The 22,809-nt window shown below is 41.8% G+C and overlaps 2 protein-coding genes across 19 annotated transcripts in view; one reads left to right on the top strand and one right to left on the bottom strand.

Annotated features, from left to right (window-relative positions):
• LOC120901024 (calcium/calmodulin-dependent 3',5'-cyclic nucleotide phosphodiesterase 1-like) overlaps window positions 1–22,809 on the bottom strand; it is a 269,782-nt gene that overhangs the window by 32,273 nt on the left and 214,700 nt on the right. For 13 of the 18 annotated variants that reach the window (XM_040308722.1, XM_040308721.1, XM_040308723.1 and 10 more), the window contains 4 exons: window positions 18,382–18,768; window positions 10,811–11,267; window positions 10,436–10,549; window positions 7,487–7,741 (listed from right to left, as the gene is read on the bottom strand). In XM_040308722.1, the coding sequence (XP_040164656.1) occupies window positions 7,487–7,741; window positions 10,436–10,549; window positions 10,811–11,267; window positions 18,382–18,768 (1,213 nt within the window). The remainder of the gene's footprint in view (window positions 1–7,486; window positions 7,742–10,435; window positions 10,550–10,810; window positions 11,268–18,381; window positions 18,769–22,809) is intronic. The other 5 variants (XM_040308727.1, XM_040308729.1, XM_040308725.1 and 2 more) reach the window with 2 other exon arrangements.
• LOC120901029 overlaps window positions 1–22,809 on the top strand; it is an 83,223-nt gene that overhangs the window by 41,442 nt on the left and 18,972 nt on the right. The window lies entirely within an intron of this gene.

Raw genomic sequence — 22,809 nt, 5'->3', positions numbered from 1 at the left:
GAGAGAGAGAAAGCCCAGTGTATGGGTGTATGTGATGTGACTGACGTGCTAAGAACGGGTCGAAGGGCGTGGATATAAAACGTGGTGACGGAGTTAAGGGCGCTGCAGCTGTAGTTTACCTTTTAGATTAGGGATTTATTTCGCTGATGGTAAAAATTGTCCTTCAAGTGAAAAGTACAAACTAAAGAGTCAGTTGAAATAGCTATACATGCTGTGAGAAATAAATGTTGTATCGGACCCTGCGTTATATCGGAATGTGTTTTCAATGGAGGCGCATGGCAGCTCGTGCATTTGCTGATGCGTTTGACTAAAATCGTGAGAAGAGGAGCTCTCCCAAAAACTGGGACAAGCTTTCTCCACTTGTGATTGCTATAACTTTGTAAAGCTTCAAAATTCAAACTCATTATGTCTTGCAGACGTATTAGGCCGAAAGAAAAAAAAGCTTATTTGTATTATGTCGCACCTCGACCTTCGCCGTTTGAGCAATAGTAAATGCTTTTATACCAACGAATGACCGATTGAAATTAGTGAATAGGCATTTTAAATTTGCTCTTATTTTAGCAGCATCTTTTTAGCAAATAATTGCATTTTTTCGCTATTGCCATATTAGACTGAAATTTCACTAACATTTCAATCGAAACGGTCGAATGATTGTCAATTGTTGAGATGTTTGCTGTGTGTTTGACAGAAGGAAAACTTCAAAACAGCCAATCAAACTGTCATTACACTTCTACTAGATTTGACGCCTGATATTCGTTTCCATTGCTATTCACAAAGCATGATTGGGATATTAAATTCAAAGTTTTTTCCCCATGCAATTCAACTGTAAACTCAATTGCAAATCAAAAACCTATTGGTACATTACTTTTCCATTAAAAAAAACCTTTTATCCATGAAGACTTGGCAAGAACTTTATGCAAACTGCAATTTGTGAGAAACCAATTGCCGTTGATGCAGAAAGCAATGCACAATCGCATCTGCATCATCAACGAATCCTGCAAAAAAGAACGCTACAAATCCATCTTCCACAGCTGCTACCTTATACTGAAGTTACTCGTATAATGGCGAAGGCGTAAAAATGTATTTGATTTTGAGCTCTGTCTGTGTCATCTCCTTTCCCATTCGAACGCTTTTTACGTGGACAGTTAAACATGGATAGCTTCGTCCGGTGGATACTCCGAGGGGAAGCTAAACCCATTTCCGGAATCTAAATTAAATCATCTTCGCCAACGGGATTTCGATAGCCGGAATCCAAAGGAATTGATGGATGTGAAACGTTTTGAGACTGGGGAGAAAGAAGTAAGTGAATCAAAGGGAAAATACTAAGAGAGATAACAGCATCATCATTCAGCATAAAAAGTAGCATTGGTATGTTTCCATAGAACGATGGAAAGTTAATGGCTGCAGGAAACGGCCATTTGCTATTGGATTGAGGGTTTTTTTTAACTACTTTTGGGAAGTTTGTGTTGTGATTGGTTGGCTCATTTTCAAAGAAGTTAACTGCGATGAATTGTTACTTAAAGAAATGGGATTACACTTATAAATTCGGTTCGGTTTGAAGTAATTCGGCATGATTCATTTGAAGAAATTTACACTTCACCCACTCCGTGAAGTCTAAATTAGGTTTAAACAAACCTAACAAACTACAACAAAAACAAAATCATAACATAAAAAAAGGAAAACAAATTCCGAACCGAATCAAATTAAAACCACCATCGGCAGTTTCATTTGATTTGCAATCCTTCCAAGTATAGAAACGTTCGTTTTGTTTTTGATTGCAGATTTTGTTTAATTCGCTCTTGTTCGTGCTTTGATCGTTTATGTTTGCTTCCTTCTTGTGTGCTTTTGCCCCTCCAGCCGAGCAATAAACATATTATTAGAAAAAGTAATCTAAAGATTTATGATTTATTTCGATGCCAGTAATTAAAAGTTATGGGATTGGTTCGTATAAAGCTACAATGGGTTCGGGTTATGCCTTTTGGTGAATGTAATGAGTTTGGGTCCCCCGTTTTTTTTTGCTTCACTCAAATGCAAATCATTGCTGCCTTTTTTATTTATAAGCAAAACGATAAGGATTGGAAAACATTTTCTAGCGTGTGCCTTTTCACAAATATGCTGTGGTGCCTAAACTCATTAATGTTTTAGCTGAGGTGGCTTTCAACAAGGATTGGCATTTGACTCTACTTTTTACGCAGCTAAAAAATCTCCAGAGCAACCCAAAAATAGCAATAATATGAAGCTTTTACAACGCAATTAATGATCTGTAATGGATCAGAGGTGAATAAATACGTTCCTATTTCTAGGCCAAGCGTTAGTGAGAGTGGAGCTGGGAATGTGAACATATTTTCATTATCCATCAAAACGTTGCCATAATAGTTACTGCCAATTGCATGGTTGTATAAAGATAGGAGCAATATCAATTACTTAATTGGTAGTCGCTGGTTTCGTATTGTTGATGTTCAATAGCTGTTTTATTTTTATTTTTGATAAAGACGAAAACCCGTCGTAGAAGAGCGCCTGTCCGAATCCGGCTTGTTATTGAATTATTTCCTGAGAAATCACTTTATTTTGTAGGCGCAGGGCTGCTGTTTGTGCTGAGTTAAGCCCGTGTTTCGAGAAGTCGGTAATCTTGCCTGTGTTCCGGCCCAAAGATGAAGCTTATTTTGTTCCAAATTCAGCCGCGGCCAAAAGGACCAATTAAGAGTAATGAGAGTCTGACTGCATAGGTTCCTCATTTTAGCCAAAAAATAGGATATTTTTAACATCAGTGAGTGGATGTTTGGACCGTTTGGAGCTTCAAGGAGAGAAATGGAGAATGATGAAATGGCAAAACGCTTACCATGATTATGATTGTTGTCGGTATGACGCAAACTGCCCACTGGCCAATTGGCTAGACACGGGGGTACACTCGTGCCGGGAATAAGTCATTCCTGCTTTATGATCACACACAAACACACCCACACGCACTCAAAAATTGAGCACCGCCCGTGACGTCCAAAACAACCACGTTTGATGTGCGATTTATTTTTACGACAACAATTTGAGCCCCCCGTGCGACAAATGGATGTTATTAATGGGTAATGGGTTTATGCTTTTTACGTATGCTGCATTTTGTGCACCATCATGCCCGCGTGAACAGATTTAGCGTAATTTTTATACGGCTCGTTTGCGTAATGCTGTGTTTTCCTGCGTGCGTGTGCGCTCTGCTTGTTTGTTTATCAAAATGTGAATAAAAGAAACGAAGCAAAGGGACCACTGGTGTACCACAAATCCGTCGAAAACAAGCTGGATAATTGTTATGAATTGAGGCACTTAGTCGGTGAAAGCGATGATCCGCTACATTAATAGTGTGCGCCATTCGGAAGAACCATAAAAAGCGGGTCCAATAGCGGGTGAAGCTTTCTGTGCATTTTAAAACTGCATACTGCAACTAACAATAACTAACGGCTATTGGGGCAGCTGCCAATTTGTTCTCATTTGTGTGGAATGTGAACGTATCGAGAGAACTAACATTTGCTTTGCTGCCATACACACTTTATTGGGGTATTGCTGAAGAGCTAATAGTAGCGCACGTGGGGAAACATGATTGCAGTGGTGTTAGTGCAACGTTTGGTGGCCGAGCGCCGGAAGGTTTTGCGAAATGTTTGTTGATTATTTGATACTTTAAGCTGAGTTTTTGATACAAACTCAAAAGTTGAGGGAATTTTGGTAGGTTTCTACATTTTTCTGTCAACAATTCACGCTTATTCGTATATTCATTAAGTGTATGGAAATTGCGATAAATAACTATATTTGAACCTATGTTATAAGGCCTTGATCGTGACCCCTTAACATATGTTTCAAATTATTTAAAGCAAGTGAATAAATATAACATTCATAAGCACAGACAGTCACATGGAAATCCAGGAATCATTATGGATGAAATAATTCTTCATACGATTTCAGTAAAAATAAAGTACGAAACAAGACCTGTCACCTGTACTCTTTTAAAGCACAGTAGAGCTCATCTCACAACTTATCATTTAGCGATTAACAATGAATGTACGCTCGAGTAGCTTTTAATAGAGGAAGCAGTATACTCCACACCAAACCCGAAAACCATCCAGCCCAGCGCCCCCGGGGTATGTGCATGTATAAAATGCATACACCTCTAATATTCTAGCCCATCCCGCAGAATGTAGGACAGCGGCTGACCATCAACACCCGCCACCAGTCCACTGCATTGAGCTCGCCAGCGTCCGTACCACCGCTGGCATAAATTACGGCCGTGGGGAAGCCATCGGAGTGTAAATATTTGCACCGAAAGTTTCCCTCTGTCCCGAAAATTGTGCCCAAGGACGATGGAACGTTGGTGTTTGCGCTTAGCCATTTTGCATGGCTTTGTTTTTGTTTGTGTGTGTGTGTGTATGTGTGAATGAGTACTCGTACGTGTGTGCAAGTGGGTGTACTACTATTTGATTGGATTTGTGCGGAGGCTTCAACGGTTCGATGTAAACTGGCTGACGTGCCGATGCTTATCGCTGGTGGGCGCACTGGTTGAAATGCATTTAGAGCTAGAGCGAGAGAGAAAGAGTGCACACTACATAATGGAATGAAAATGTTGTGCATTTCGAAATGATGGTGGTGCATACTGTGGCCGCGTAAGGGCGAAATGTCAAACATCAAGTGTGGCGGGAATTAATGGTAGGGAGGTAAACGAAAATGGACCACGTCAAGCATTTCGAGTTATGTTTGTTTTCCAATCCGAAGGTCCGAGCTATAAATCGACATTGCATCAATTGGGGTCTAACAAATACAGACAAAACACACACACGTACATTTATACAGATAAATTGATTGAATGAAAATTTATGATGTTTTTTCATGATATTAAATGTACGGAAATGCTGTCGATTTACTCGAATTGGTGGTACAAATTTTGAATTGTAAGACAGCGTTGTCGTTGGTGCTACAGGAACTAAATTTGTGTGAACAAACGAGTAAACGAATTATGTAGCGTGTAATCACCAATCAGTAGATTGATTTGGTTTTCGGGAACTTCATTTGAAGCTGTCACAAACGATTGGATCCCAACAAGTTTCAACAACAACCAAAGCATAACATCGATAGCCGTTTTGCAATGCGGAAGGCAAACCCTTGTCCTCGGGGTTGGGTTCTTCTTCAGTAGCAAATCGTTCGTAGCTCAGTTCACAAACGGTTTGCAACGCAACGCTACACGAAGGTCAGGAACGGAAGTTAAAACAGACCTGGCCAACGGTTCGACGTAACCTTTCGTCGATGCGTTTGGGGCGCTCAAGCCACGCGCGTACCCGATCGGATGATATTTGTGCCGATGGAAGGGACTAAAGAAAATGGGAAAAGGGGGAAGAAAAGTTGTTTTTGTGAAGCAAACGAAAATGTTCGAGAAACAGGCGGGCGGGAGTGCATAACTCGAGGCTTTCGAGGCGCTCGATAGCTTTCTTCCATCATGTTTCCCTGCAAAAACAAATTAAATACCACCAGTGTGTGCGTGTGTGTGTGTTGCGTCGGAGTACCGGCCACTGGCGACCGATGTTAAATGTATGTTGTATTGCTCGCTTTCGCAACCTTTCGTCCGAGGCTTTGAGGTTTTCACTGAGGGTCTCACCCTGACCGAAATGAAATGAAATCACACTTCATTAAGAAGTTAAATTTAATTCACTTCACTCTGTTTCGGGTGTTTTCGTGTGGAGCGATTTCGCTCTCGCCTCCGGTGATGGGATTCGATATTTGCTTTCGATTACGAAGAAGTGAAGTGAGTTTGAATTTCGACTGCCCGCAGGATTGAAAGGAGGTCTGTGGGTTTTCCAACCCAATTTCAAGATGGAAATGTGTCGCTGTATGATTGTCTCTAAACGGGCCGAACGTGTATGAAACTTTTTTTGGGGGTAACCTGATTCAAGAGCCATGTTTGTGTTTTATGTAATTGATTGAATACAAGATGTTGTGGAAAGATCATTCCGCAGGCTTGTCAGTTAAGCATGATGAAGATTTATTCAGCGTTCTGATTGATGGCAGCAGATGTAGACACTCACACATCTTAATACTTCATCGGCTTGAACGCGCTGTGACCTTTTTAACCTTTTATGGTGGTTTGTCTATACATAATCTAGTTGAAATCAGTGACAAAAACCTTGGCCTATTTTAAGATTTTCTAGAAGAAATATTCAAGAATGGGGCAGACTCTTATTTTTATTAATTTTGAGATTTTTAAAGTGCTACCTAGCTGTTTGTTGTGAGACACCCTTCGGACTAAAAAGTAATTAAAATTAATAAAAAAACATATCACAAAATGTTACACAGCCTAGACCCCATTTATCGGCCCTTTAGAATTTAAATAATAATAATGTAAAATCCACCCACCCCCTCCCGTTGGGAAGGGAATAAAAGAAAAAGGTTGCGTTTTGTGTCGGTAAAACTTTTCCCCAGCCCCAATTCTCACCTCAGTTATCCATTCTTTACAAAACCTCAAAGGACCCAAGTTTCAAGAGCGAAAAGGTCTTTCATTCATTTCCCGCAAAGCTTTATCGGAGCTCTATCGTCTGGAGGTTGATCCCATCTAGTAGGCGAAGCTACCCCACTTTTTGCGCATAGCAACCGAAAGTTGTAACAAATCTTTTCCCCAGCTGCAAGGATCAACAAAAGATGTTGACACAGCGAAGATATCGTAAATGAGTGGATGAGCAAAAAAAAAAAAAAGAGGGAGAATCAAAGTCCTTGGTAGCCTCTTTATTGCCTTGGAAACGAAAAAGATAAAAAGGTAGTAAATGAGACAGTATGCAGGTAGCTCAAGGTATGCTTCCGGGGGCACGGAAGAAGTCACAGGATGATGACATTTCCAGATTAATTAAAACTTTTACAACTGGTAGCGTCTTGGATTTATTTTTTTTCTTTCCTCTATTCTGATTTAAGGATTAATCTCTTCGTTGGGATTGGTTATAAAAATGGAAATGTTGTAAGACGGATGGACCGCAGTATTTGTATCGCGGTGTGCGCATCATAAAGGCAACACCGGAAGTAGTCGGAACTATTTCACGCAACTGAACGTAAACGGATGATAAAACGATGCATAAACTTTTAGTCATGAGCAAGGTGGTTGTCGTACCGTCAGGTCTTTTAACGATCTAGGGGATCTGGGGAGTACAGGGAAAAGGAAGGTTTGTCATTCCTTTTTTAAGGTTCATAAAGCGTCATCTAGATGGCGCTGGTCGTACTGATGTCGGTTATTCCTAGCAATGGGTAATCTTTTAGTAGTCTTCAGGGTGCAGTGAATGATTTAAGAAAATGTGATAGGGAATGGCCGTAAAAATAGTGTTAATTGAAAACAAAAACAGGGTTAGTCAGATAAAAAACAAAATATAAAGGAGAGTCACTACATAACGCAAGAACAAAAGATTAAGGACTTAACAACAGAAATAGGGTTAAGAGAGGAGATAAACTTGTTCGTATTCGTATTGCCGTTTCGTACATGGACCGAGCCCACACTGGAGCCCGCAAGCGTCGCCTCTGTATGACCCCCTTGCTGGCCGGCGGTCCCGTCGGACCACCGTGCGTCGGTGGTGCGGACGTTGTCGCCCCCCGGTGCGGCTCCTTGCTGCTTGCGTTGCCGTGCGCTGCCGCGGAGCCACTACAACCAGTGCCTCCTGCACTACCGCCACCAGTGTTGTTAGCACCGCCACCACCACCACCACCGCTGCCTCCTCCTCCGGCACCACCATCTTGACTGTCGTGTGTGTACAAGGGGTGATGATTCGGAGCGATTTTAGAGGTCACAATTTTATTGTTCACATTTTTTACATTACAAAAAGAAACCCATTCACCATTGGGAGGAATGGGAGTGAGTTTTCGGAGTGAGTTTTCAGCAGCGATGGTTTGTGTTAGTGTGTTACCCGTAACCGAAATTGTGTTTCATTTTCGATTCGAATAGTTGGCGGACGGGTAAAGAGTGGATTTTTAGACGGGTTTGAGATTGTTTGTTTGGATAGAAAATAGTTCAATTTTGATTAGCAACGTGTTTATACCATATCGGTGCGCCGTTGTGTCAGTGTTCTGGATGGAAAAAAGGATGTATTGTGATCAACGGTAACGTATTTTAATCTCATACGAGTTCCTTTTGTTTGTTGATTTTGTTTTGTTTTGTGTTACCGGAAGGGTATTTTTTTTTTTTTATTCAGAAAGAACGGCTTTGGCCGTATTGCTTAATACCGGAAGGGTATTAAAGATGATGAAAATATTTCACTCCCAAGTGCTGGATTATTAGCTTATGTTGGGATTTTTCTTCTTTATCGATGTAAATTGTAAAAGGAAATATAATCTAGCAGCTAGACAGGCAATCGTTCCAAAATAGCGTTACAAATTCTTCCAAAGAAAGATGCTTCAGGTTTCTGTACATTGGTTTGTAGTTTCCGTTGCTGAACCTAAAGGTAAATATTTACCGAATTATTCTGTAAAACAATAAGCTTAATTTTTCAATCCATATCGAATCACTTCTTTCGAAAGGTCTTAAAATAAATAAATTAAAAATCTTTTCCCTTTACTGACTTTATTATCACTTTTACTTACATACGATTTTCCACTGATTTATTATCGGATCAAAACGTTTTTCTTCTGAAACTAAAGCTTTTCAGCATGCATATGAGCTGGAACATGAAATCGCACATACATTACACAGCAATTTGCACACTAAAAAGCTAAACGAAGACATGCTGCGCAAGTGATCTGACAGCTGACTTCTTTATTCCTCTCTGCTCGAATGGAGCTCGCATGTGCTCCTCGCCAAGTGCTGGAGCAGAAGAAGCGAATGAAACAATAACAGTTAGAGAGGATGATTTTTAAATGAAAATAAATGCTTCCCCATTTCGTAACCGTTGACGACAAATCGGACCAACGAGCGAACACCGACAGTGTCTTGTCTGTCAACTTTGCCAGCATTTGCCTCCCAAACCACCCGACCCCGACTAGGGTACGAAATCTGCTGGGAGGGAACAAGCTTTGCGATAAGGTAAAATTACATTACATTACAGCATCCAGCGAACAAGCATCGACCAAACGACGGGTAGGTGGATGTTAAAATTGTTTCAACAGAAATTGAATTGTTCTCTTTGTTGCGCGTCCGTCCGACCGGAGGCAGAGGATCGGAGAAATTGCATGCTGCGAACCAATGATTCTTCCTCTCTGGTCTCCAGAAAACCAGACCGTTTCTCCTCCACCATCCGTGCGTGTGCGTGTGCCATGCAAGGACAAACGCAATCGCAAATGGATTCACCCTCCACCTTAGCCGTCGCTTGGCCGTGTGTTCCTGTGTGTCCTTCGGGTTGGGGGTATTTTTATCGTTCGTCGCCTACTGCCTGCGGCTCCCGGACCTCACGGAATCATAGGGATTGATGGTGATATTTACTTATCAAATTGAAGTGGATTCTACCAATCCTAATGCACTGCTATTTCTGGTTTGTCTTGGTGAACGTGTCTGTCTATGTGTGTGTGTATGTGTGTGTGTGCATGTCAGTGGTAAAGCCTCGGCTAAGGGAATTAGCCGTGCTGTGTCATTAATTTTACGAAAGCTTTAGCTGACGATGCTGTATTGTGTGCGAACATAGTACTGTGTGTGGGAGTGTCTGTGCTCTTTTTTATCCTTAGAATATCCTCCCAGCTGTAATGCACGATAGATAAAGCTCCCGGATTGTGTCTGGTGTTTGTCTGCCCGGGAAGATGATAAAATCTAGCCAAGGGGACGCGAAAATTGGATTTTGCAAAACGCGCACCATTAACAAAATTCATGTGGTGCGTAAATTTGATTACCAGGCACGCACTCCGAGCTGCAAGGAAGCGGCGGGAAGGCGAAGTGATGAATCTGGTCTGATTTTGAGCTACAAGGTTGTTAAGCTAATATATACATAAACGCCAAGCACAGAAGTAAGTGACATGATTTGCTTCCCCGAGCGGTGGTGGTCCTGCTGTTAAGTTGCATAATCTGTTCCACAAACAATTGCTTTTTGCGTTTGAGTTAGCGTTGTCATTTGCAAATTCATTGTACATTGAACTGTGGAAAACATCGTTGGTGGGGGAACTTGTTTCTGCTCGCTTTTGGAACGATTGCCGTACGTTTTAGCATGATTGGGTGAGGGGTACATGTGGTTGATTCAACGGTAGACTGTAAACCAAAGTTCAACTAACTTGAGCTGGTCTAGTTTGATCATTTAAATGGAAATTACATGTTAGGGATAAATATCTCCTGAAAAAATGGAAATTCGCTCTATTGCGCTCTATTGGTAGACAAAATACATCCTTTTGGGCATTGTTTTTTTTTAATCTTTTGCAACTATTTGGTGGCGCTTCATACAACAACCATTCGACCGTGGCGTGTGACACGTGACGGCTGTAGAGTTTGGTAGTCGGCGGATGATGGTCTTATACTTACTTTGTCTCGTCGATAAAAACGGCTTCAAGTACGCGCGCGGCGTAATGAAGGTTTTTCTGCAGCAGCTCGGCGGAAATTTCGCCGCGCTGCAGCTGCCGCAGCAGACATCGTAGTCTGGAAGAGAGCGCAAGGAGGAAAATTGAATGTTACTAATGGCGATTAGATACGCAGATATGCCGTATTGCAGATATGCGCAGAAAATGATTGTTCTGGTGCAGTATTTGTTTCCATCATGTTTAGGTCAACAGAAAAACGTTTGAGTTATTTTTTTTCTTTTCAAATGACGAGAAGCGAGAACAAATACAACGAACAAATAAGGCCATATTGTCCCAAGCACTCACAATTCAAAATGTATCGCAAAACGATTCGACTTACCTGACTGCGGCTTTATCACATGCATCTGGTGTATCGACAGCCGGCAGGTTGTCCGTTGCTAGGTCCACATTGTCCAGCTCATCCCCGGTCGTCGATTCGGTACGGTTCGCGACGACACTCACGGTCCCGGACGTCGGTTGCATGCTCTCGAGCTCCCGACTTAGCTGACTGTTGACGAAGGCGAGCTCCGACTCGGACAGGGGCGGATGGTGCTGACCGTACTCGGCCTCCGAACTGGCACCGGCACCGCCACCTTCGCCACCTTCGCCTCCCCCTCCTCCGCCTCCGGCTCCTCCTCCTCTTCCACCACCACTACCTTCAGCGTAGGAATCGTTACCGTATGGTGGCTGCTGCTGGTACTCTGATTCGTCTAGCGCTTCCTGATACTGGAGCTGCTGCTGGATGTTTGTGTTTTTTCTACTATTGGTTCGCCGTACGATTGTAAGACTTCCTTGCTCTGGAAGTAGAAGAGAGGAAAAAGACAGTGGCCATTAGTTGGGAGGGTTCGATGTGTTTGAAGAAAATGGACATAATTGATAATAAATGATGTGTCATTGAGTTTTAAACAGTACACGGCACAGAAGAAATTCTTACAAATGAATCATATTTTAAAGGGATGTATTTTTATCGAGTTATATTTCTTGAGTTTTTTTTGTCCATTTTGTCAGCAATGACTTTGCAGAAAACTATCCAAAATCAATTTACAGATGGAGGCGCCTGGTGTTTTACTACTGCAAACGAAAACATCCTTTGAGGTTCAAACAACCAGGCGCCTCCATTACTACAGCAAAGATTTAGCGATTTCAGTGAAGCATAGTTAAGATGCAGATTTCTATGAAAGAAAAAGGAAAAACATGAACAACAATATGAAAGGAGACCTGTGAAAACGTATACTTTCGATAGTAATATGGATGAAAGATATTTTGATAGTTTGAATATTGTTCAGTTGATGAACGAATTGATTCGACAGAATTCATATGAATTGCTTATTAATGTAATGTAATTGAACAAATATTACTGTAGGTTGTTGTTGTTTTGAACGAGTTCTCAAAAAACAAACAACAAATAAATCAGGTATCAGTAGTCAGTGGTCTTCGTCATGTGATCCGCGGACCACTTGAGGTCCAATGGCGAGAACTGACGTTGTCCGTCAAAGAATTTATTTTTCAAAACAAAAACTTGTTAAAATACTTATTGCACAATTGTTTCCCCATAATCAAGATTATATTTTCAACCGGCATGCCTAGAATAAGAATTAACATTGTGTGATCAAGAAGCTTTGGAAAAAAGTCTACTAAAACTATTTCCTAAGTAAATATGGGTTGCATGCAATATGTACGCAAAACTAAGTGATCTTTAAAAGGTTGGATAGCACTGATGTAGATGATGATACTAAGAATAATGAAAGAGCAAAGAATAATGATTTATTGAATAGAAATGAAAGATTATTTTTAAAGTGAGCTTAAAGATCTTTTGCAACACTTCCACAAACTCCATTGTCATCTGACAATGGTCATCCTAGAAACCTGTTTCTAGGAATAAAATAAATGAACCTTCACTCTTTTCAACCAACACTTCACTTGCAATAGGTGACCCCCCTCCCGGATCCTCCCCTCGCATTACATCATTCTACCGTTTGTGTCCTACTACTGTGTGCTAAATGTCGTGCGCTTCATTGAGCCTGGTGGTTCGGTTGATGATGCCAGCAAACTTTTATAATGTCGCACGGCCATCATTACCAGCGGCACTGTGGTAGTGATGGAGACGCCCGGGTTTGAAACGATTGCCGGTCAGTTGGTCTGCCGATGAAGGTTAACGATCAATTACGCAAAAAGTCAACTGTCTTCCAAACCATTCCATTCGATGCGGCGCCTGGTGTGCCCATTTTCTGGCTGTGAATGTTTCCTTGCGACCTTGGTCTGGTTTGGTCCCTTCCCTTGGCTTGCTGGTGGCGTCATAGTTGTTTGGAAGAGGAGTAGAAGAAGGGGGGGGAGTTTTGCCAGATGTACACTAATTAATTGTTGATTAGGCAGAGCAACCTCCCATTGCTTTGACAGTGCTGAATGGAGGTATAATTATGAGTTTGAGTGTTGCTTCTGTGTCAGATTAAGGAGCGCGTGTGGAACATGATTGGATGGACCTCACGGGGAACCATATTATTTGGCAACCAAAAAGCTTACCAAATAATAGTAAATCGATAGTGATGGATATCTATTTTGGGGTTTTTTATTCAACATTAAATATTTTCAAACCCTGAAATATTTCATGAAACTTTTACAGTCAACAAAGTAAAGTACAAAACACTGTTTATAATGTTATTCAAAACTGTATTTGAAACCTGTTCAATAAAATAATGCAAAATGCAACAAACTACAAAGCTGGTCAGTTTCAGTTTTGAGTCCATCATAAACCCGGAGTCGGAAATTACAGTCAACCGATGCAACCACCGAGGAAAGGAGTATTATTTTTACATTCAAACACTGCTCCAATGTACAGCGATCGGTTTCAATGTACCAAGGAACGCCGAGAGCAGGAAGGGATGGCTGAAACCCGGGACCGGTAACCACGGATTTCAATTTGCAAACTCTGCCTGGGGGTTTCGTATACGCATGTTTTGATCCGAATGCATTTCCATCGCAATAACCACACGTTCGCTTTCGGGTTCGGGGAAGGGCAGCACAAAGCCAAACCAACCAACCTTCCCACTGTTGTTGACGATGCTGTGTGACCATAAAGCCCAGGATCGTCCGGAATTGTAAGTTAATCCGACGTGTGCCGGTACATTATGTGCTTTGGGTTTGGGGTATGAGTTTGCATGCCGCTCATAGTTATACCGCTACTGTTCGTGGGAGCTCATATTTCCGCTGCGATGACCGTGGATGGTGGTTTTGATGCGAGGTTTGTGCTGTACTATGTTAAATACTTTATTTGTTGTAAATTTTATGAAAACATTTTTCTGTTGAGCTTGTTGTTAGTTTGAGTTTTACAATCGAAATTGCATGAAATGGAAAACCACCACACTACCAGGACCGTACACGAAACGACGAGACCAATTTCAATTAGCCCTCCTATCGTTGAGCTTTTGATTATGATTCTGAAAAACAACACCGTCGTAAATGAAGTTACAGGTACGGTTCGTTAGCGCTGGTTGGTATATTTGGTTAGTGTATGTGGTTTGCATGTATTTGCCATATTGAAGAAATGGGTAAACCTGTGTAATACTGCGCCCGTACGAAGCATTACCGGTTGTAGTATCTTTTGTCAGTTAAATACTATTTCGTTGTTCATTCATTGTTCATTATTTCGTTATCAATATGAACAGAATTGTGCAAACTTTGGATGGTTTTTGAGTGTATTTAATCTGCAATAATATCAATGGATTTGGTGTAGAACATAGGAATGTTAACTTAACGCCTGATTTTGTTGGTTTGTATTTTTAAGTTGTATAAATTGTAGAACTGTTTAAGACATTTTAGCTATTTTAGATCGTAGTATGAATATTTTGTATTGCTTTTAGCATAATAGAATTAAAATCTAAAGTTTAAAAGGTGACAAATTACATTACTTGGCTGAGGTAGGCCCTGTTTGTTGTGGTTCCTCTTGCAGATGATATCACTAAATAACATCAAACAGATCATTCCATGATGCAGTCCCATATTGCTGCAGCAGGAAATTTAATCAAACAAATACGTTGAAAAATATGCACTCTCCACTGTGTATTGTCCTTTCATCGTGTCATATGGTCGGTCTGTTCTTAACCTTTCTGTGAGCTTTACCTTTTGATTGCCTCGATCAGGCACACTCATAACCAACCAAGAGCTTAAGCTTCTTCTGGCTCCAGAACCCCTGGAGTAAAATTCTCAATAATCCCTATACCCCGACGGTCAGAACCCTTGCTGAGAAGCTGCTCCATCCTGCTGCATGAGAAATGCCGCTTTGTGGTGCTCCGGGCTGGAAACATTTTCCCTTGATTACATCCTCTTTCATTAGTGCACGCGTGAATACCTTCCGGCCGGCCCGGAAGCTTAGTAGCTGGCCACAATTCGGTAAGAAAGCTAGCCGAGTCCGAGATTAGCATTGTGTTGGTCGTCTGCTTTTGACTTTTGGCACGCTACACGTATGTACAGACACAAGCTAACCGCTGCTCCTGAACCCATGGATGGCTCCGGGGGAGGTGAGATCGACTGAACTGCAGCCTGCGGCGCGTGTGGTTCGTTGTTTGTGGTAAGGTTTAGGTCCAACGTATTGTGCATCTGCTTGAAGGTGAAATGCATTAGATACAACCTTCCCTCCACCCCTTTTTGCATATCGATCCACCCCGATTAGCAGTTGCGTGCGGGCTAGCCTGATGTGGAAGATCCGGCAAACTATCTGGAGGACTCGAGCACGAGCTCGACAACAACAAGGTTCAACCAACGCAACGCACGCCTGGCTGAAAGAGGTGAAAGAGTGTACTTAATTGAAATGAATATCACTTTACAGGCAGGCTTGTGTCTGGTGTAACCGGGTGGCAAGACAATGGTGCAGAAGCTTTTTCCTGCCTGTGTGCAGCTTGGGCAAACAGTTGCGGCGGCAGTGTGAGTGGTAGCTTTTCATTAGCTGGCACCGTACGTGCATAAGCTACACAAGCGTCGGAGCGCTTCCGTGGTGGGCGAAGTGAAATGGGTTTAATTGAGTGGTGTTGATTTTGCACAGCTGCACTCGTACTTGCATTGTGACGCACTAGGATGCGTGCAAGAATGGGTAATGTTTGGAATAATTTTGTAAGATACACACAAAAGGAGCAGGAGAAAGCGTTGGGTGTATGGTTAATCATTTATAACGTTTGACATGTTGATTGCTCAAATGAGGAAGTATGTTTAAATAAACAAATAGTGTATCATTAGACTATCTGGGGGCTGAGTCAACTAGCTTCCAGGTATCAAAAATTGAATAGCAATTGCAAAAATGATTATTTCTATGACATAAAACATGTAGTATTATCATGTCATGCTATCATCCGTCATTGAATTACATTTGAAATGCTATTTTGATCTCTCAAGGTCTGCCATTGAAACACAGCACTGAGAGTGATTTGTTTATGCATAGCATGATGTCCATTCTTGTATTTGTGGGGTTCGCTCCTGTCAAAACCCAGATGACTGGTTAGATTGACTATGACCAACGTCACTTTCTAGGTAAAGGTGGATGTAAAAATCTCAGGACCTTTTGCTACCACCAAAGGTCTGCGCCAAGGGGGCGAACTTGCCTGTATCCTGTTCAACTTGGGGCTAGAGAGGGCCGTTTGAGACTTGAGCGTGGAGACTTCGGGAACCATATTCTATAAGTCAACCAAGGTCCTGGCATACGCTGATGATATAGTCATCATTGGTCTGCGGCTCTCCTATATAGCATGAGTCTTCTAAGAGAGCGAGCTGGTGGCAGATAATACCGGATTGCAGATAAACGAGGCAAAGACCGAATTGATGGTGGTATCATGAGCGACCCTACCAATAAACAATCAAAACAAACGTAGGTGTTATGTACAGATAGACGAACGCACTTTTGAATTCGTCCCAGAATTCACCTATCTCGGATCAAAGGTCAGCAATAATAACAGCATGGAAGCTGGCTGCTAATCAGTCATTCTACAGCCTGAAAAAACAGTTCACCTCGTAGAACCTGTCGCGGCGGACGAAGCTTAAACTATAAACCACCTATATAGTACAGGTACTCGCATAAGCCTCTGAGACATGAACACTGTCGAAATCTGACCCTTTTAACCGCGTTCGAGAGGTAGATGCTCAGAAGGATTCTTGGCCCCATATGCGTGGAAGGACATTGGAGGAGCCGTTCTAACGACGAGCTCTCCACGAGCTGTACGGCGACCTCATTATCGTGCATCGTATTAAGCTCGCCAGGCTCCGGTGGGCTGGCCATGTTGTACGCATGGAAACGGACGACTCAGCCCGTCCCGTTTTAGGCCGTCCACAAGGACAGAGGAGACGTGGTAGGCCCAAATTACAGTGGCAAGATGGCTTCGGAGGCGTCCGCCATTAAGGACAGGATAACGGCTTCGCAGACGAAGGCGAAGGCGGACACTCCTGAGGCATGCCAAAGCGATTGTAGCGCCTTATAAGTAAGTAAATTACTTTAGAGCAAACACCTTAAAAACCATCGTCGTGAGATTGAAAATAGGAAACATTACAGTACGATTTTAAGGATATGTTTTATTCAGGTTCTTTTGCATGAAACGTTTTTCTGTTTCACTCACAGCTTATTAAAGTGTCGTGGAGGGAGTTGTGGTTTAATAGTTATATTAATTTGTTTTTAATTCTAACCGTCGCAACAAAGGTTCTGTCCTTCCTTTTTGAAAGAAATATACTGAAACCTAATAGTTTGACCCAAATTTCAAAATTCAAAATGCTTTTTAAATAGCGATTAAAAGCAAAGTTTTTGTTTGCTGTTTTGTACAAAATGTAGTCGAACACTTGGCATATTTACTAGCAAATTTAAATAAAATTTATATAGTAGTTTAGACGGAGCTTGATAATAGATTAATTATACATGTATTATTTTTTATATTCTATTTTGATTATTATTGTCAGCGTTTTAAAGTAACCATACAGGTCGTTGAAATATTCAGGAAAGCAATTATTTATGAGATACTATAGGTCAGTTCGTCCAGAATACGTTGAAAAAGCCGTTTAGTTTCGTTTAGTAGCCTTTTAGCAGTTTAGTAGTAGCTACAGCTCATACTTTATTCTCAACCTATAACAATAGAGCACCTATTTCCTCCGACTTGATGGTGATCAAATTGTAGCCGTAATCTCACCAGCACTATTTCTAATAAGCTTTCATAAAACTAAAAGACGGTACATTTGAGAGTGCTTTCAAGACTGGAAGGCGATCATCTGCATGAGATGATTTTTTTTCCTTATTATTAAGCGCAACAACCATAGTAAGGGGTTAGGCTTTCTATTGATTACCCAGACTTATTGGTTACCCACAACACGATAGTCAGTGCTACTTATAATGAGCACGAAACCCAAACATATTGGAAAGCCATGCAAGTGGACCACTATGTCGGCCCTGACTATTCAGGTACACAAATACGCTGGCCTAGTGATCTGTTGGATGGATGTCAGTTTATAGAGTTTGAACAGCGTAGATCGCTATGCAAAAGAGAAGACGATTAGCGTGATGTAATGGGAACACACGTTTAGAGGAAAGAAGCCCTTGAAGCTCCATAGTGTTTTTAGGTGATAAACCTAAACGTCAAAATAGTTCAATATCGTCAAATGAACGTTAAGTTAATGTAAAAATAAAGTTTAGCTTAAGCATAAGGTTACAATCTTCAACGATGTCATACGCCCCTACTTAAGCTTTGGTTTGCGTACCAAAGTTCTTAAAAGGTATATTGCCTTTTTTTGGTTATAGATTCTAAATACATGTTAGTAAATACAGAACAAATCACTACTTACTTAACCTTAGCAAACGAGAACAGCGTTATACAAGACAGAACAACACACGTACACAAGCATTCAATAATAATAACAATAAAAACAAACACCACTACGTATACTACTCACTTGCTATCTGTCCGTTGCGCGAATGGCAATCCGCTCGCACCGGCTGATGACAATGGTGATGATGGTGGTGGTGGTGAAAGTGATGATGGCACGGATAACAGCTGCCAGCGGATTGTTGTTGTTGTTGCTGCTGCTGACTCGTTGATGATTGCTGTTGCGCGTGGGACAGTGCTGTACCACTACTGCTGCCCCCGGCTAGCGGTGTGATTGTGGGTACGGTAGGACCGGTCGATGCGATCGGTCCGGTGGATCCGCACGATCCGTAGCTGGTTGTTGGACCGCCTGGGCAGGTGGCCGGATCGCAGCAGGACAACTGTTCGCGCCCCTGGCCAGCACCGGCGAGCGTTATATCATCTTTGGTAAACTTGTTCTCCGGTGAGCTGGCGACTGTTGCGACGTACGTATTGCGTGCATGGAGTTGCGGAGCAGATTGAGCAATCGTACGAACACGAGAAAACGAGACACGAGAGTGAAAAAGAGAGAGAAAAGGAAGAAAACGAGAAAAATAGAAAAATATACATACGATATAAGATGCAGAACTTAAGGGCGGGTGCAGACTTGGGTGGGTTTTGGATGCATATTGGTGCGGTATATTGAGTATGTGATTTAAAAAAAAAGTTATAAAGGATAAAAACCAGTTGGAATTGTGAGTGAACATTTTGGATAGTATTTGCAATTGAATGTTATTTATGACTTGTAAGGTTTTGGATATGTTTAGTAAATATAATTGTATAAAGTTGAGTGGATCTGTATTCTGTGAAGATGTTCATTTTAATAAAATATTGCTTCAACTGGAAATTGTTGCACCCGAAAATTTTTAAACTGTGTTACATATTTGATGATACATAATTATACTTCTGTAGTTATCGTTTTCTATTAACTTGTCTTACCTTTTTTCTGTTTATCGCCCGTGTTTTTTTGTATTACACTCGCATGCTTGAATGTTTAAGTTGCAACTTTTTAAATGATTAATAATATTTGTTCTCGAGCTACTAGTTAAGAGGCAATATTTGATAGCAGTAATATAGTATAATATCTGTCTCTATAGATAACGAACGAGCGAATATAAAGTTGTTCAATAATTACGCATTAAGTTTTGATAATTATGTTCTAGTTATTAATATACTACCAACAAGCAGAGAATTAAAGTAAGCATCGGTATCATAGCTAGCGCATGTTGAAACTATTTGAAGCAATATTTTTAGCACTAGAGAGCTACTACGCAACAACCGCTGTAAAGTATGGTGGTTTAATTATTAAATGTGCTACCAACAAAACTAAAGCCGACCAGGCGTCTCCATTGCTGTCCACGTGTAAGATAATTGTTGTGCAAGGCTTAAAAACTGTATATTTCGATCACGAAATCAGGTCATATGAAATAAATCGTACATAGTTGTTTGGTCAAAATCGTCCCGTTAATGAAAATTGAATGCTCGGCCTTTATCCACTACGACACGTTGCCAACTGCCCCAGGACAGACCGCGTTTGATTGTGACAAATCGCGATCGGTGTTTTGCCTCATTTGCGATGCAAATGGCACGAAATGGAGCGTCCATTTCATTACAGTGGCAGCCGTAACTGTGCGTTGTTGTACGCTTTGCGGTTGTTTGCGCGTACCTCGAACGCAGCCCGTTGCATCGTGCGGGCTATTATGGAGCGTGCTTCAACGCGCCCCACTTCATGTAGCGGTCGCAGCATCATGTGTCTAATTATTTGATGGCTCCATTATACAATTACGCTCGATTATGTGTGAAAAGTATGTCCGACAGCTGTCAGGGATGGGAAACCCAACATGTTTGTTTGTGACGGCGCAGGAATTAGTGGCATGAATGTGTTGTTTAAAGGTAAATTGAACAAAATGAGCATTTTTTGTACAACTGTGTAATACGCTTGAATTAATTACTCCAGGTGTAGGTTAAAGTGTCAATGACAAAGTGGTTCCCTAATCAGGTTAGTGTAAAAGTAGCGACTTTCATTCCAACTTTATTACGTCATTAAAGTACAAATAAATTGGTGCCAGCTCCATGGTTTAGCGCTCAATTAAAACCAACTGAATAAGTATGTTCTCTGATGTTTATCACTCGAAATGAAGTAAACCAGCAGGCGCTCATAAACATTTATGAACCCATTCGCACACCGGGCCAGCTGGTTTCGAAATAGGATAACTATAACTTCTGAAAACGACATCCTTATAAATCATGTACCTAGCGATGGCACAGCGTTCAACGCCACCGCTTGCACGGTATCGTCCAGTATGTTGCAGCATCTTTGTGCTATTTATGGTGTCTCGCTTGTTTTTTTTTGAGTTCCGTTTGGAAAAATAAAGTCATATTTTTATGACAAGCGCACGGGCTGGCGACCACACCGTGGGGCTCCATGCGGCTACCACAGAAGGAATAACACAGTTGCAAAAGTCAGCTTCGGTGCGAGGTGCAAATGATACAGTGCTCAAACGGGGCAAGTTTGATTATAGAGAGAACGTCTTGCATCACGGGACATTAAATTGTTCCTCTTGAAACGTGAAACAGTTCTTCCTGGCTGCTGGAGGAGTGGATGAGATTGTTTCAAGGGGATGGGGTTTTGCACAGTGTCATTATTATGAAATGTTACTATATCCACCCATACATGGCACACGATGGTACACACGTGCTTGTGTGAGTGCCTTTGTGCGAGAGGCTTCGATAGTTGGGTAGCTTTTTGCTTTCCTGTCCGAGCGAAAACTAGCCATTCGAGAACAAAATGAGAGATCGTTTGTTTGAGGATTATAGTACAAAGTGGCACGAGAGACAGAGAGAGACAGAGAACGAGAGCGAGAGTGAGGATCTGTTTGTTTTGTGGAAGTGTTGAAGGCAGTAGGAAAGCATAACAAGTCGCACACGGTGGAATAATAGATTGCCGGAATCTCCTCGTCCCATTAGGCAATGGGCGCTTTTAATTGATTGGAACATGAGAGTTGTGTCCGGTTGGATATGATTTGTTACATCCCACCGATCGGAGCATTGTGATAGTGCAGTGGATCCAATTATTGGTAGTAGAAGCAGGATGTTCACCAGCAAGAGACTGAAGCTGAACGGCAAAGGGTAAGATAGTAAATGTGAAGACTAATGACGGTTTGCCGGTGAAAGGATTACAGTTCATCAAGTTGCATTAATTATTTCCTGTATCAATCGAATGGCTTGGGGCTTGCTTGAGATTGTCAAAGGTTTTATTGTGCATTGAGAATCTTTTTCTCCTGGAAAGTTGAGGATCATAAATATTAATCAAGAGTATAAGATAAGCGTCTTGAAGATTTAATATTAAATTTATTTTATTGATATTTATCCATTTTTGTACGATAACACAATTTACATCGCATTCTTTATTATCATTATCTATGTGACCTTTCCCTCCCAGAGCGATGACAAATTAATATTTTTAACGACAGAATCATTAAGCTAACGCAAACAAATGGCAAACGCGCTGTCGTGTCGATTAATATTACATGAGTGATTAAAATCATGCCGTTGAGTACGCATTCCCACGGCTCGTTGCACTCCCAGCAGGAGGGCCAAGCGGAGGCACTGATTTGAACAAATAAACCATTCCCCTGCCCCAGTAAAGCCGGTCGATTTTTGGCCCTTTGGAAAGGTGCTGATAATACGTTTCACCTATCCGCTGCTGATTCAGCTGGCACAGCGTAAACAAGCGCAAGGCTTGAGACTTTTTCCGTGTCCTTTTTCCGTGTCCTCACGGTGCGTACGCGAAGCGGTATAATTTATCACAACCTTTTCCGTCGGTGGTTGCAATGGTTGGAAAATTTCGGTTCAGTTTCGGGCATGGCTAAAGCTGGTCGCCTCGCTCAGGTGGGCACGCTCTTCCACACCAACACACACACACACACACACACACACACTGAGCGTGGTGCCAGTACGTGGATGAATTTGAGTGTGGCAAAGTTATTATGGGGACCATTAATATTTGATGCTCGCGAATTCAACCCGCGTAAAGGGTAGCGTAAGGGTGGGAGAAGAGCCATCACCAGGGAAAGGGCAACCGGTAGCTAAAGAGGCATGCAGCAACCATTAATGGAAAGTTATGGTTGTTTGCATTTGGTTCTGTTTGGAGGGTCTATCCCGCGGAAGGAGAAGAGAAGAGGGCATCCATGGTCGCGAATATTTGATGCTGTGAAAATTGGACCTCCGGTGATTGAACTCGCAACGCGACGCGAGAACAAAACAGCGTGTAACGTGAGAAAAACGTAGACCTAGGCTAACGGCTGAAAATCCAGTTTTGGGAAAGCATTTTTCCACTCGGCCGGAACCGGGGTTCGGGGACTTGCGAGTTTGTTTCGATTTGTAAGCAGTTGGTTTGTTTTGTACTGAGAAGAAGAGAGGGAGAGAGAGAGAGATAGAGAGAGAGAGAGAGAGAGAGAGAGAGAGAGAGAGAGAG

The sequence above is a fragment of the Anopheles arabiensis genome, chromosome 3 (genome assembly GCF_016920715.1).
Source record: "Anopheles arabiensis isolate DONGOLA chromosome 3, AaraD3, whole genome shotgun sequence".
Lineage (NCBI taxonomy): Eukaryota > Metazoa > Arthropoda > Insecta > Diptera > Culicidae > Anopheles > Anopheles arabiensis.
The sequence above is the reverse complement of the archived record's forward strand: the minus strand, read 5'-3'. Positions and strand labels throughout refer to the sequence as shown.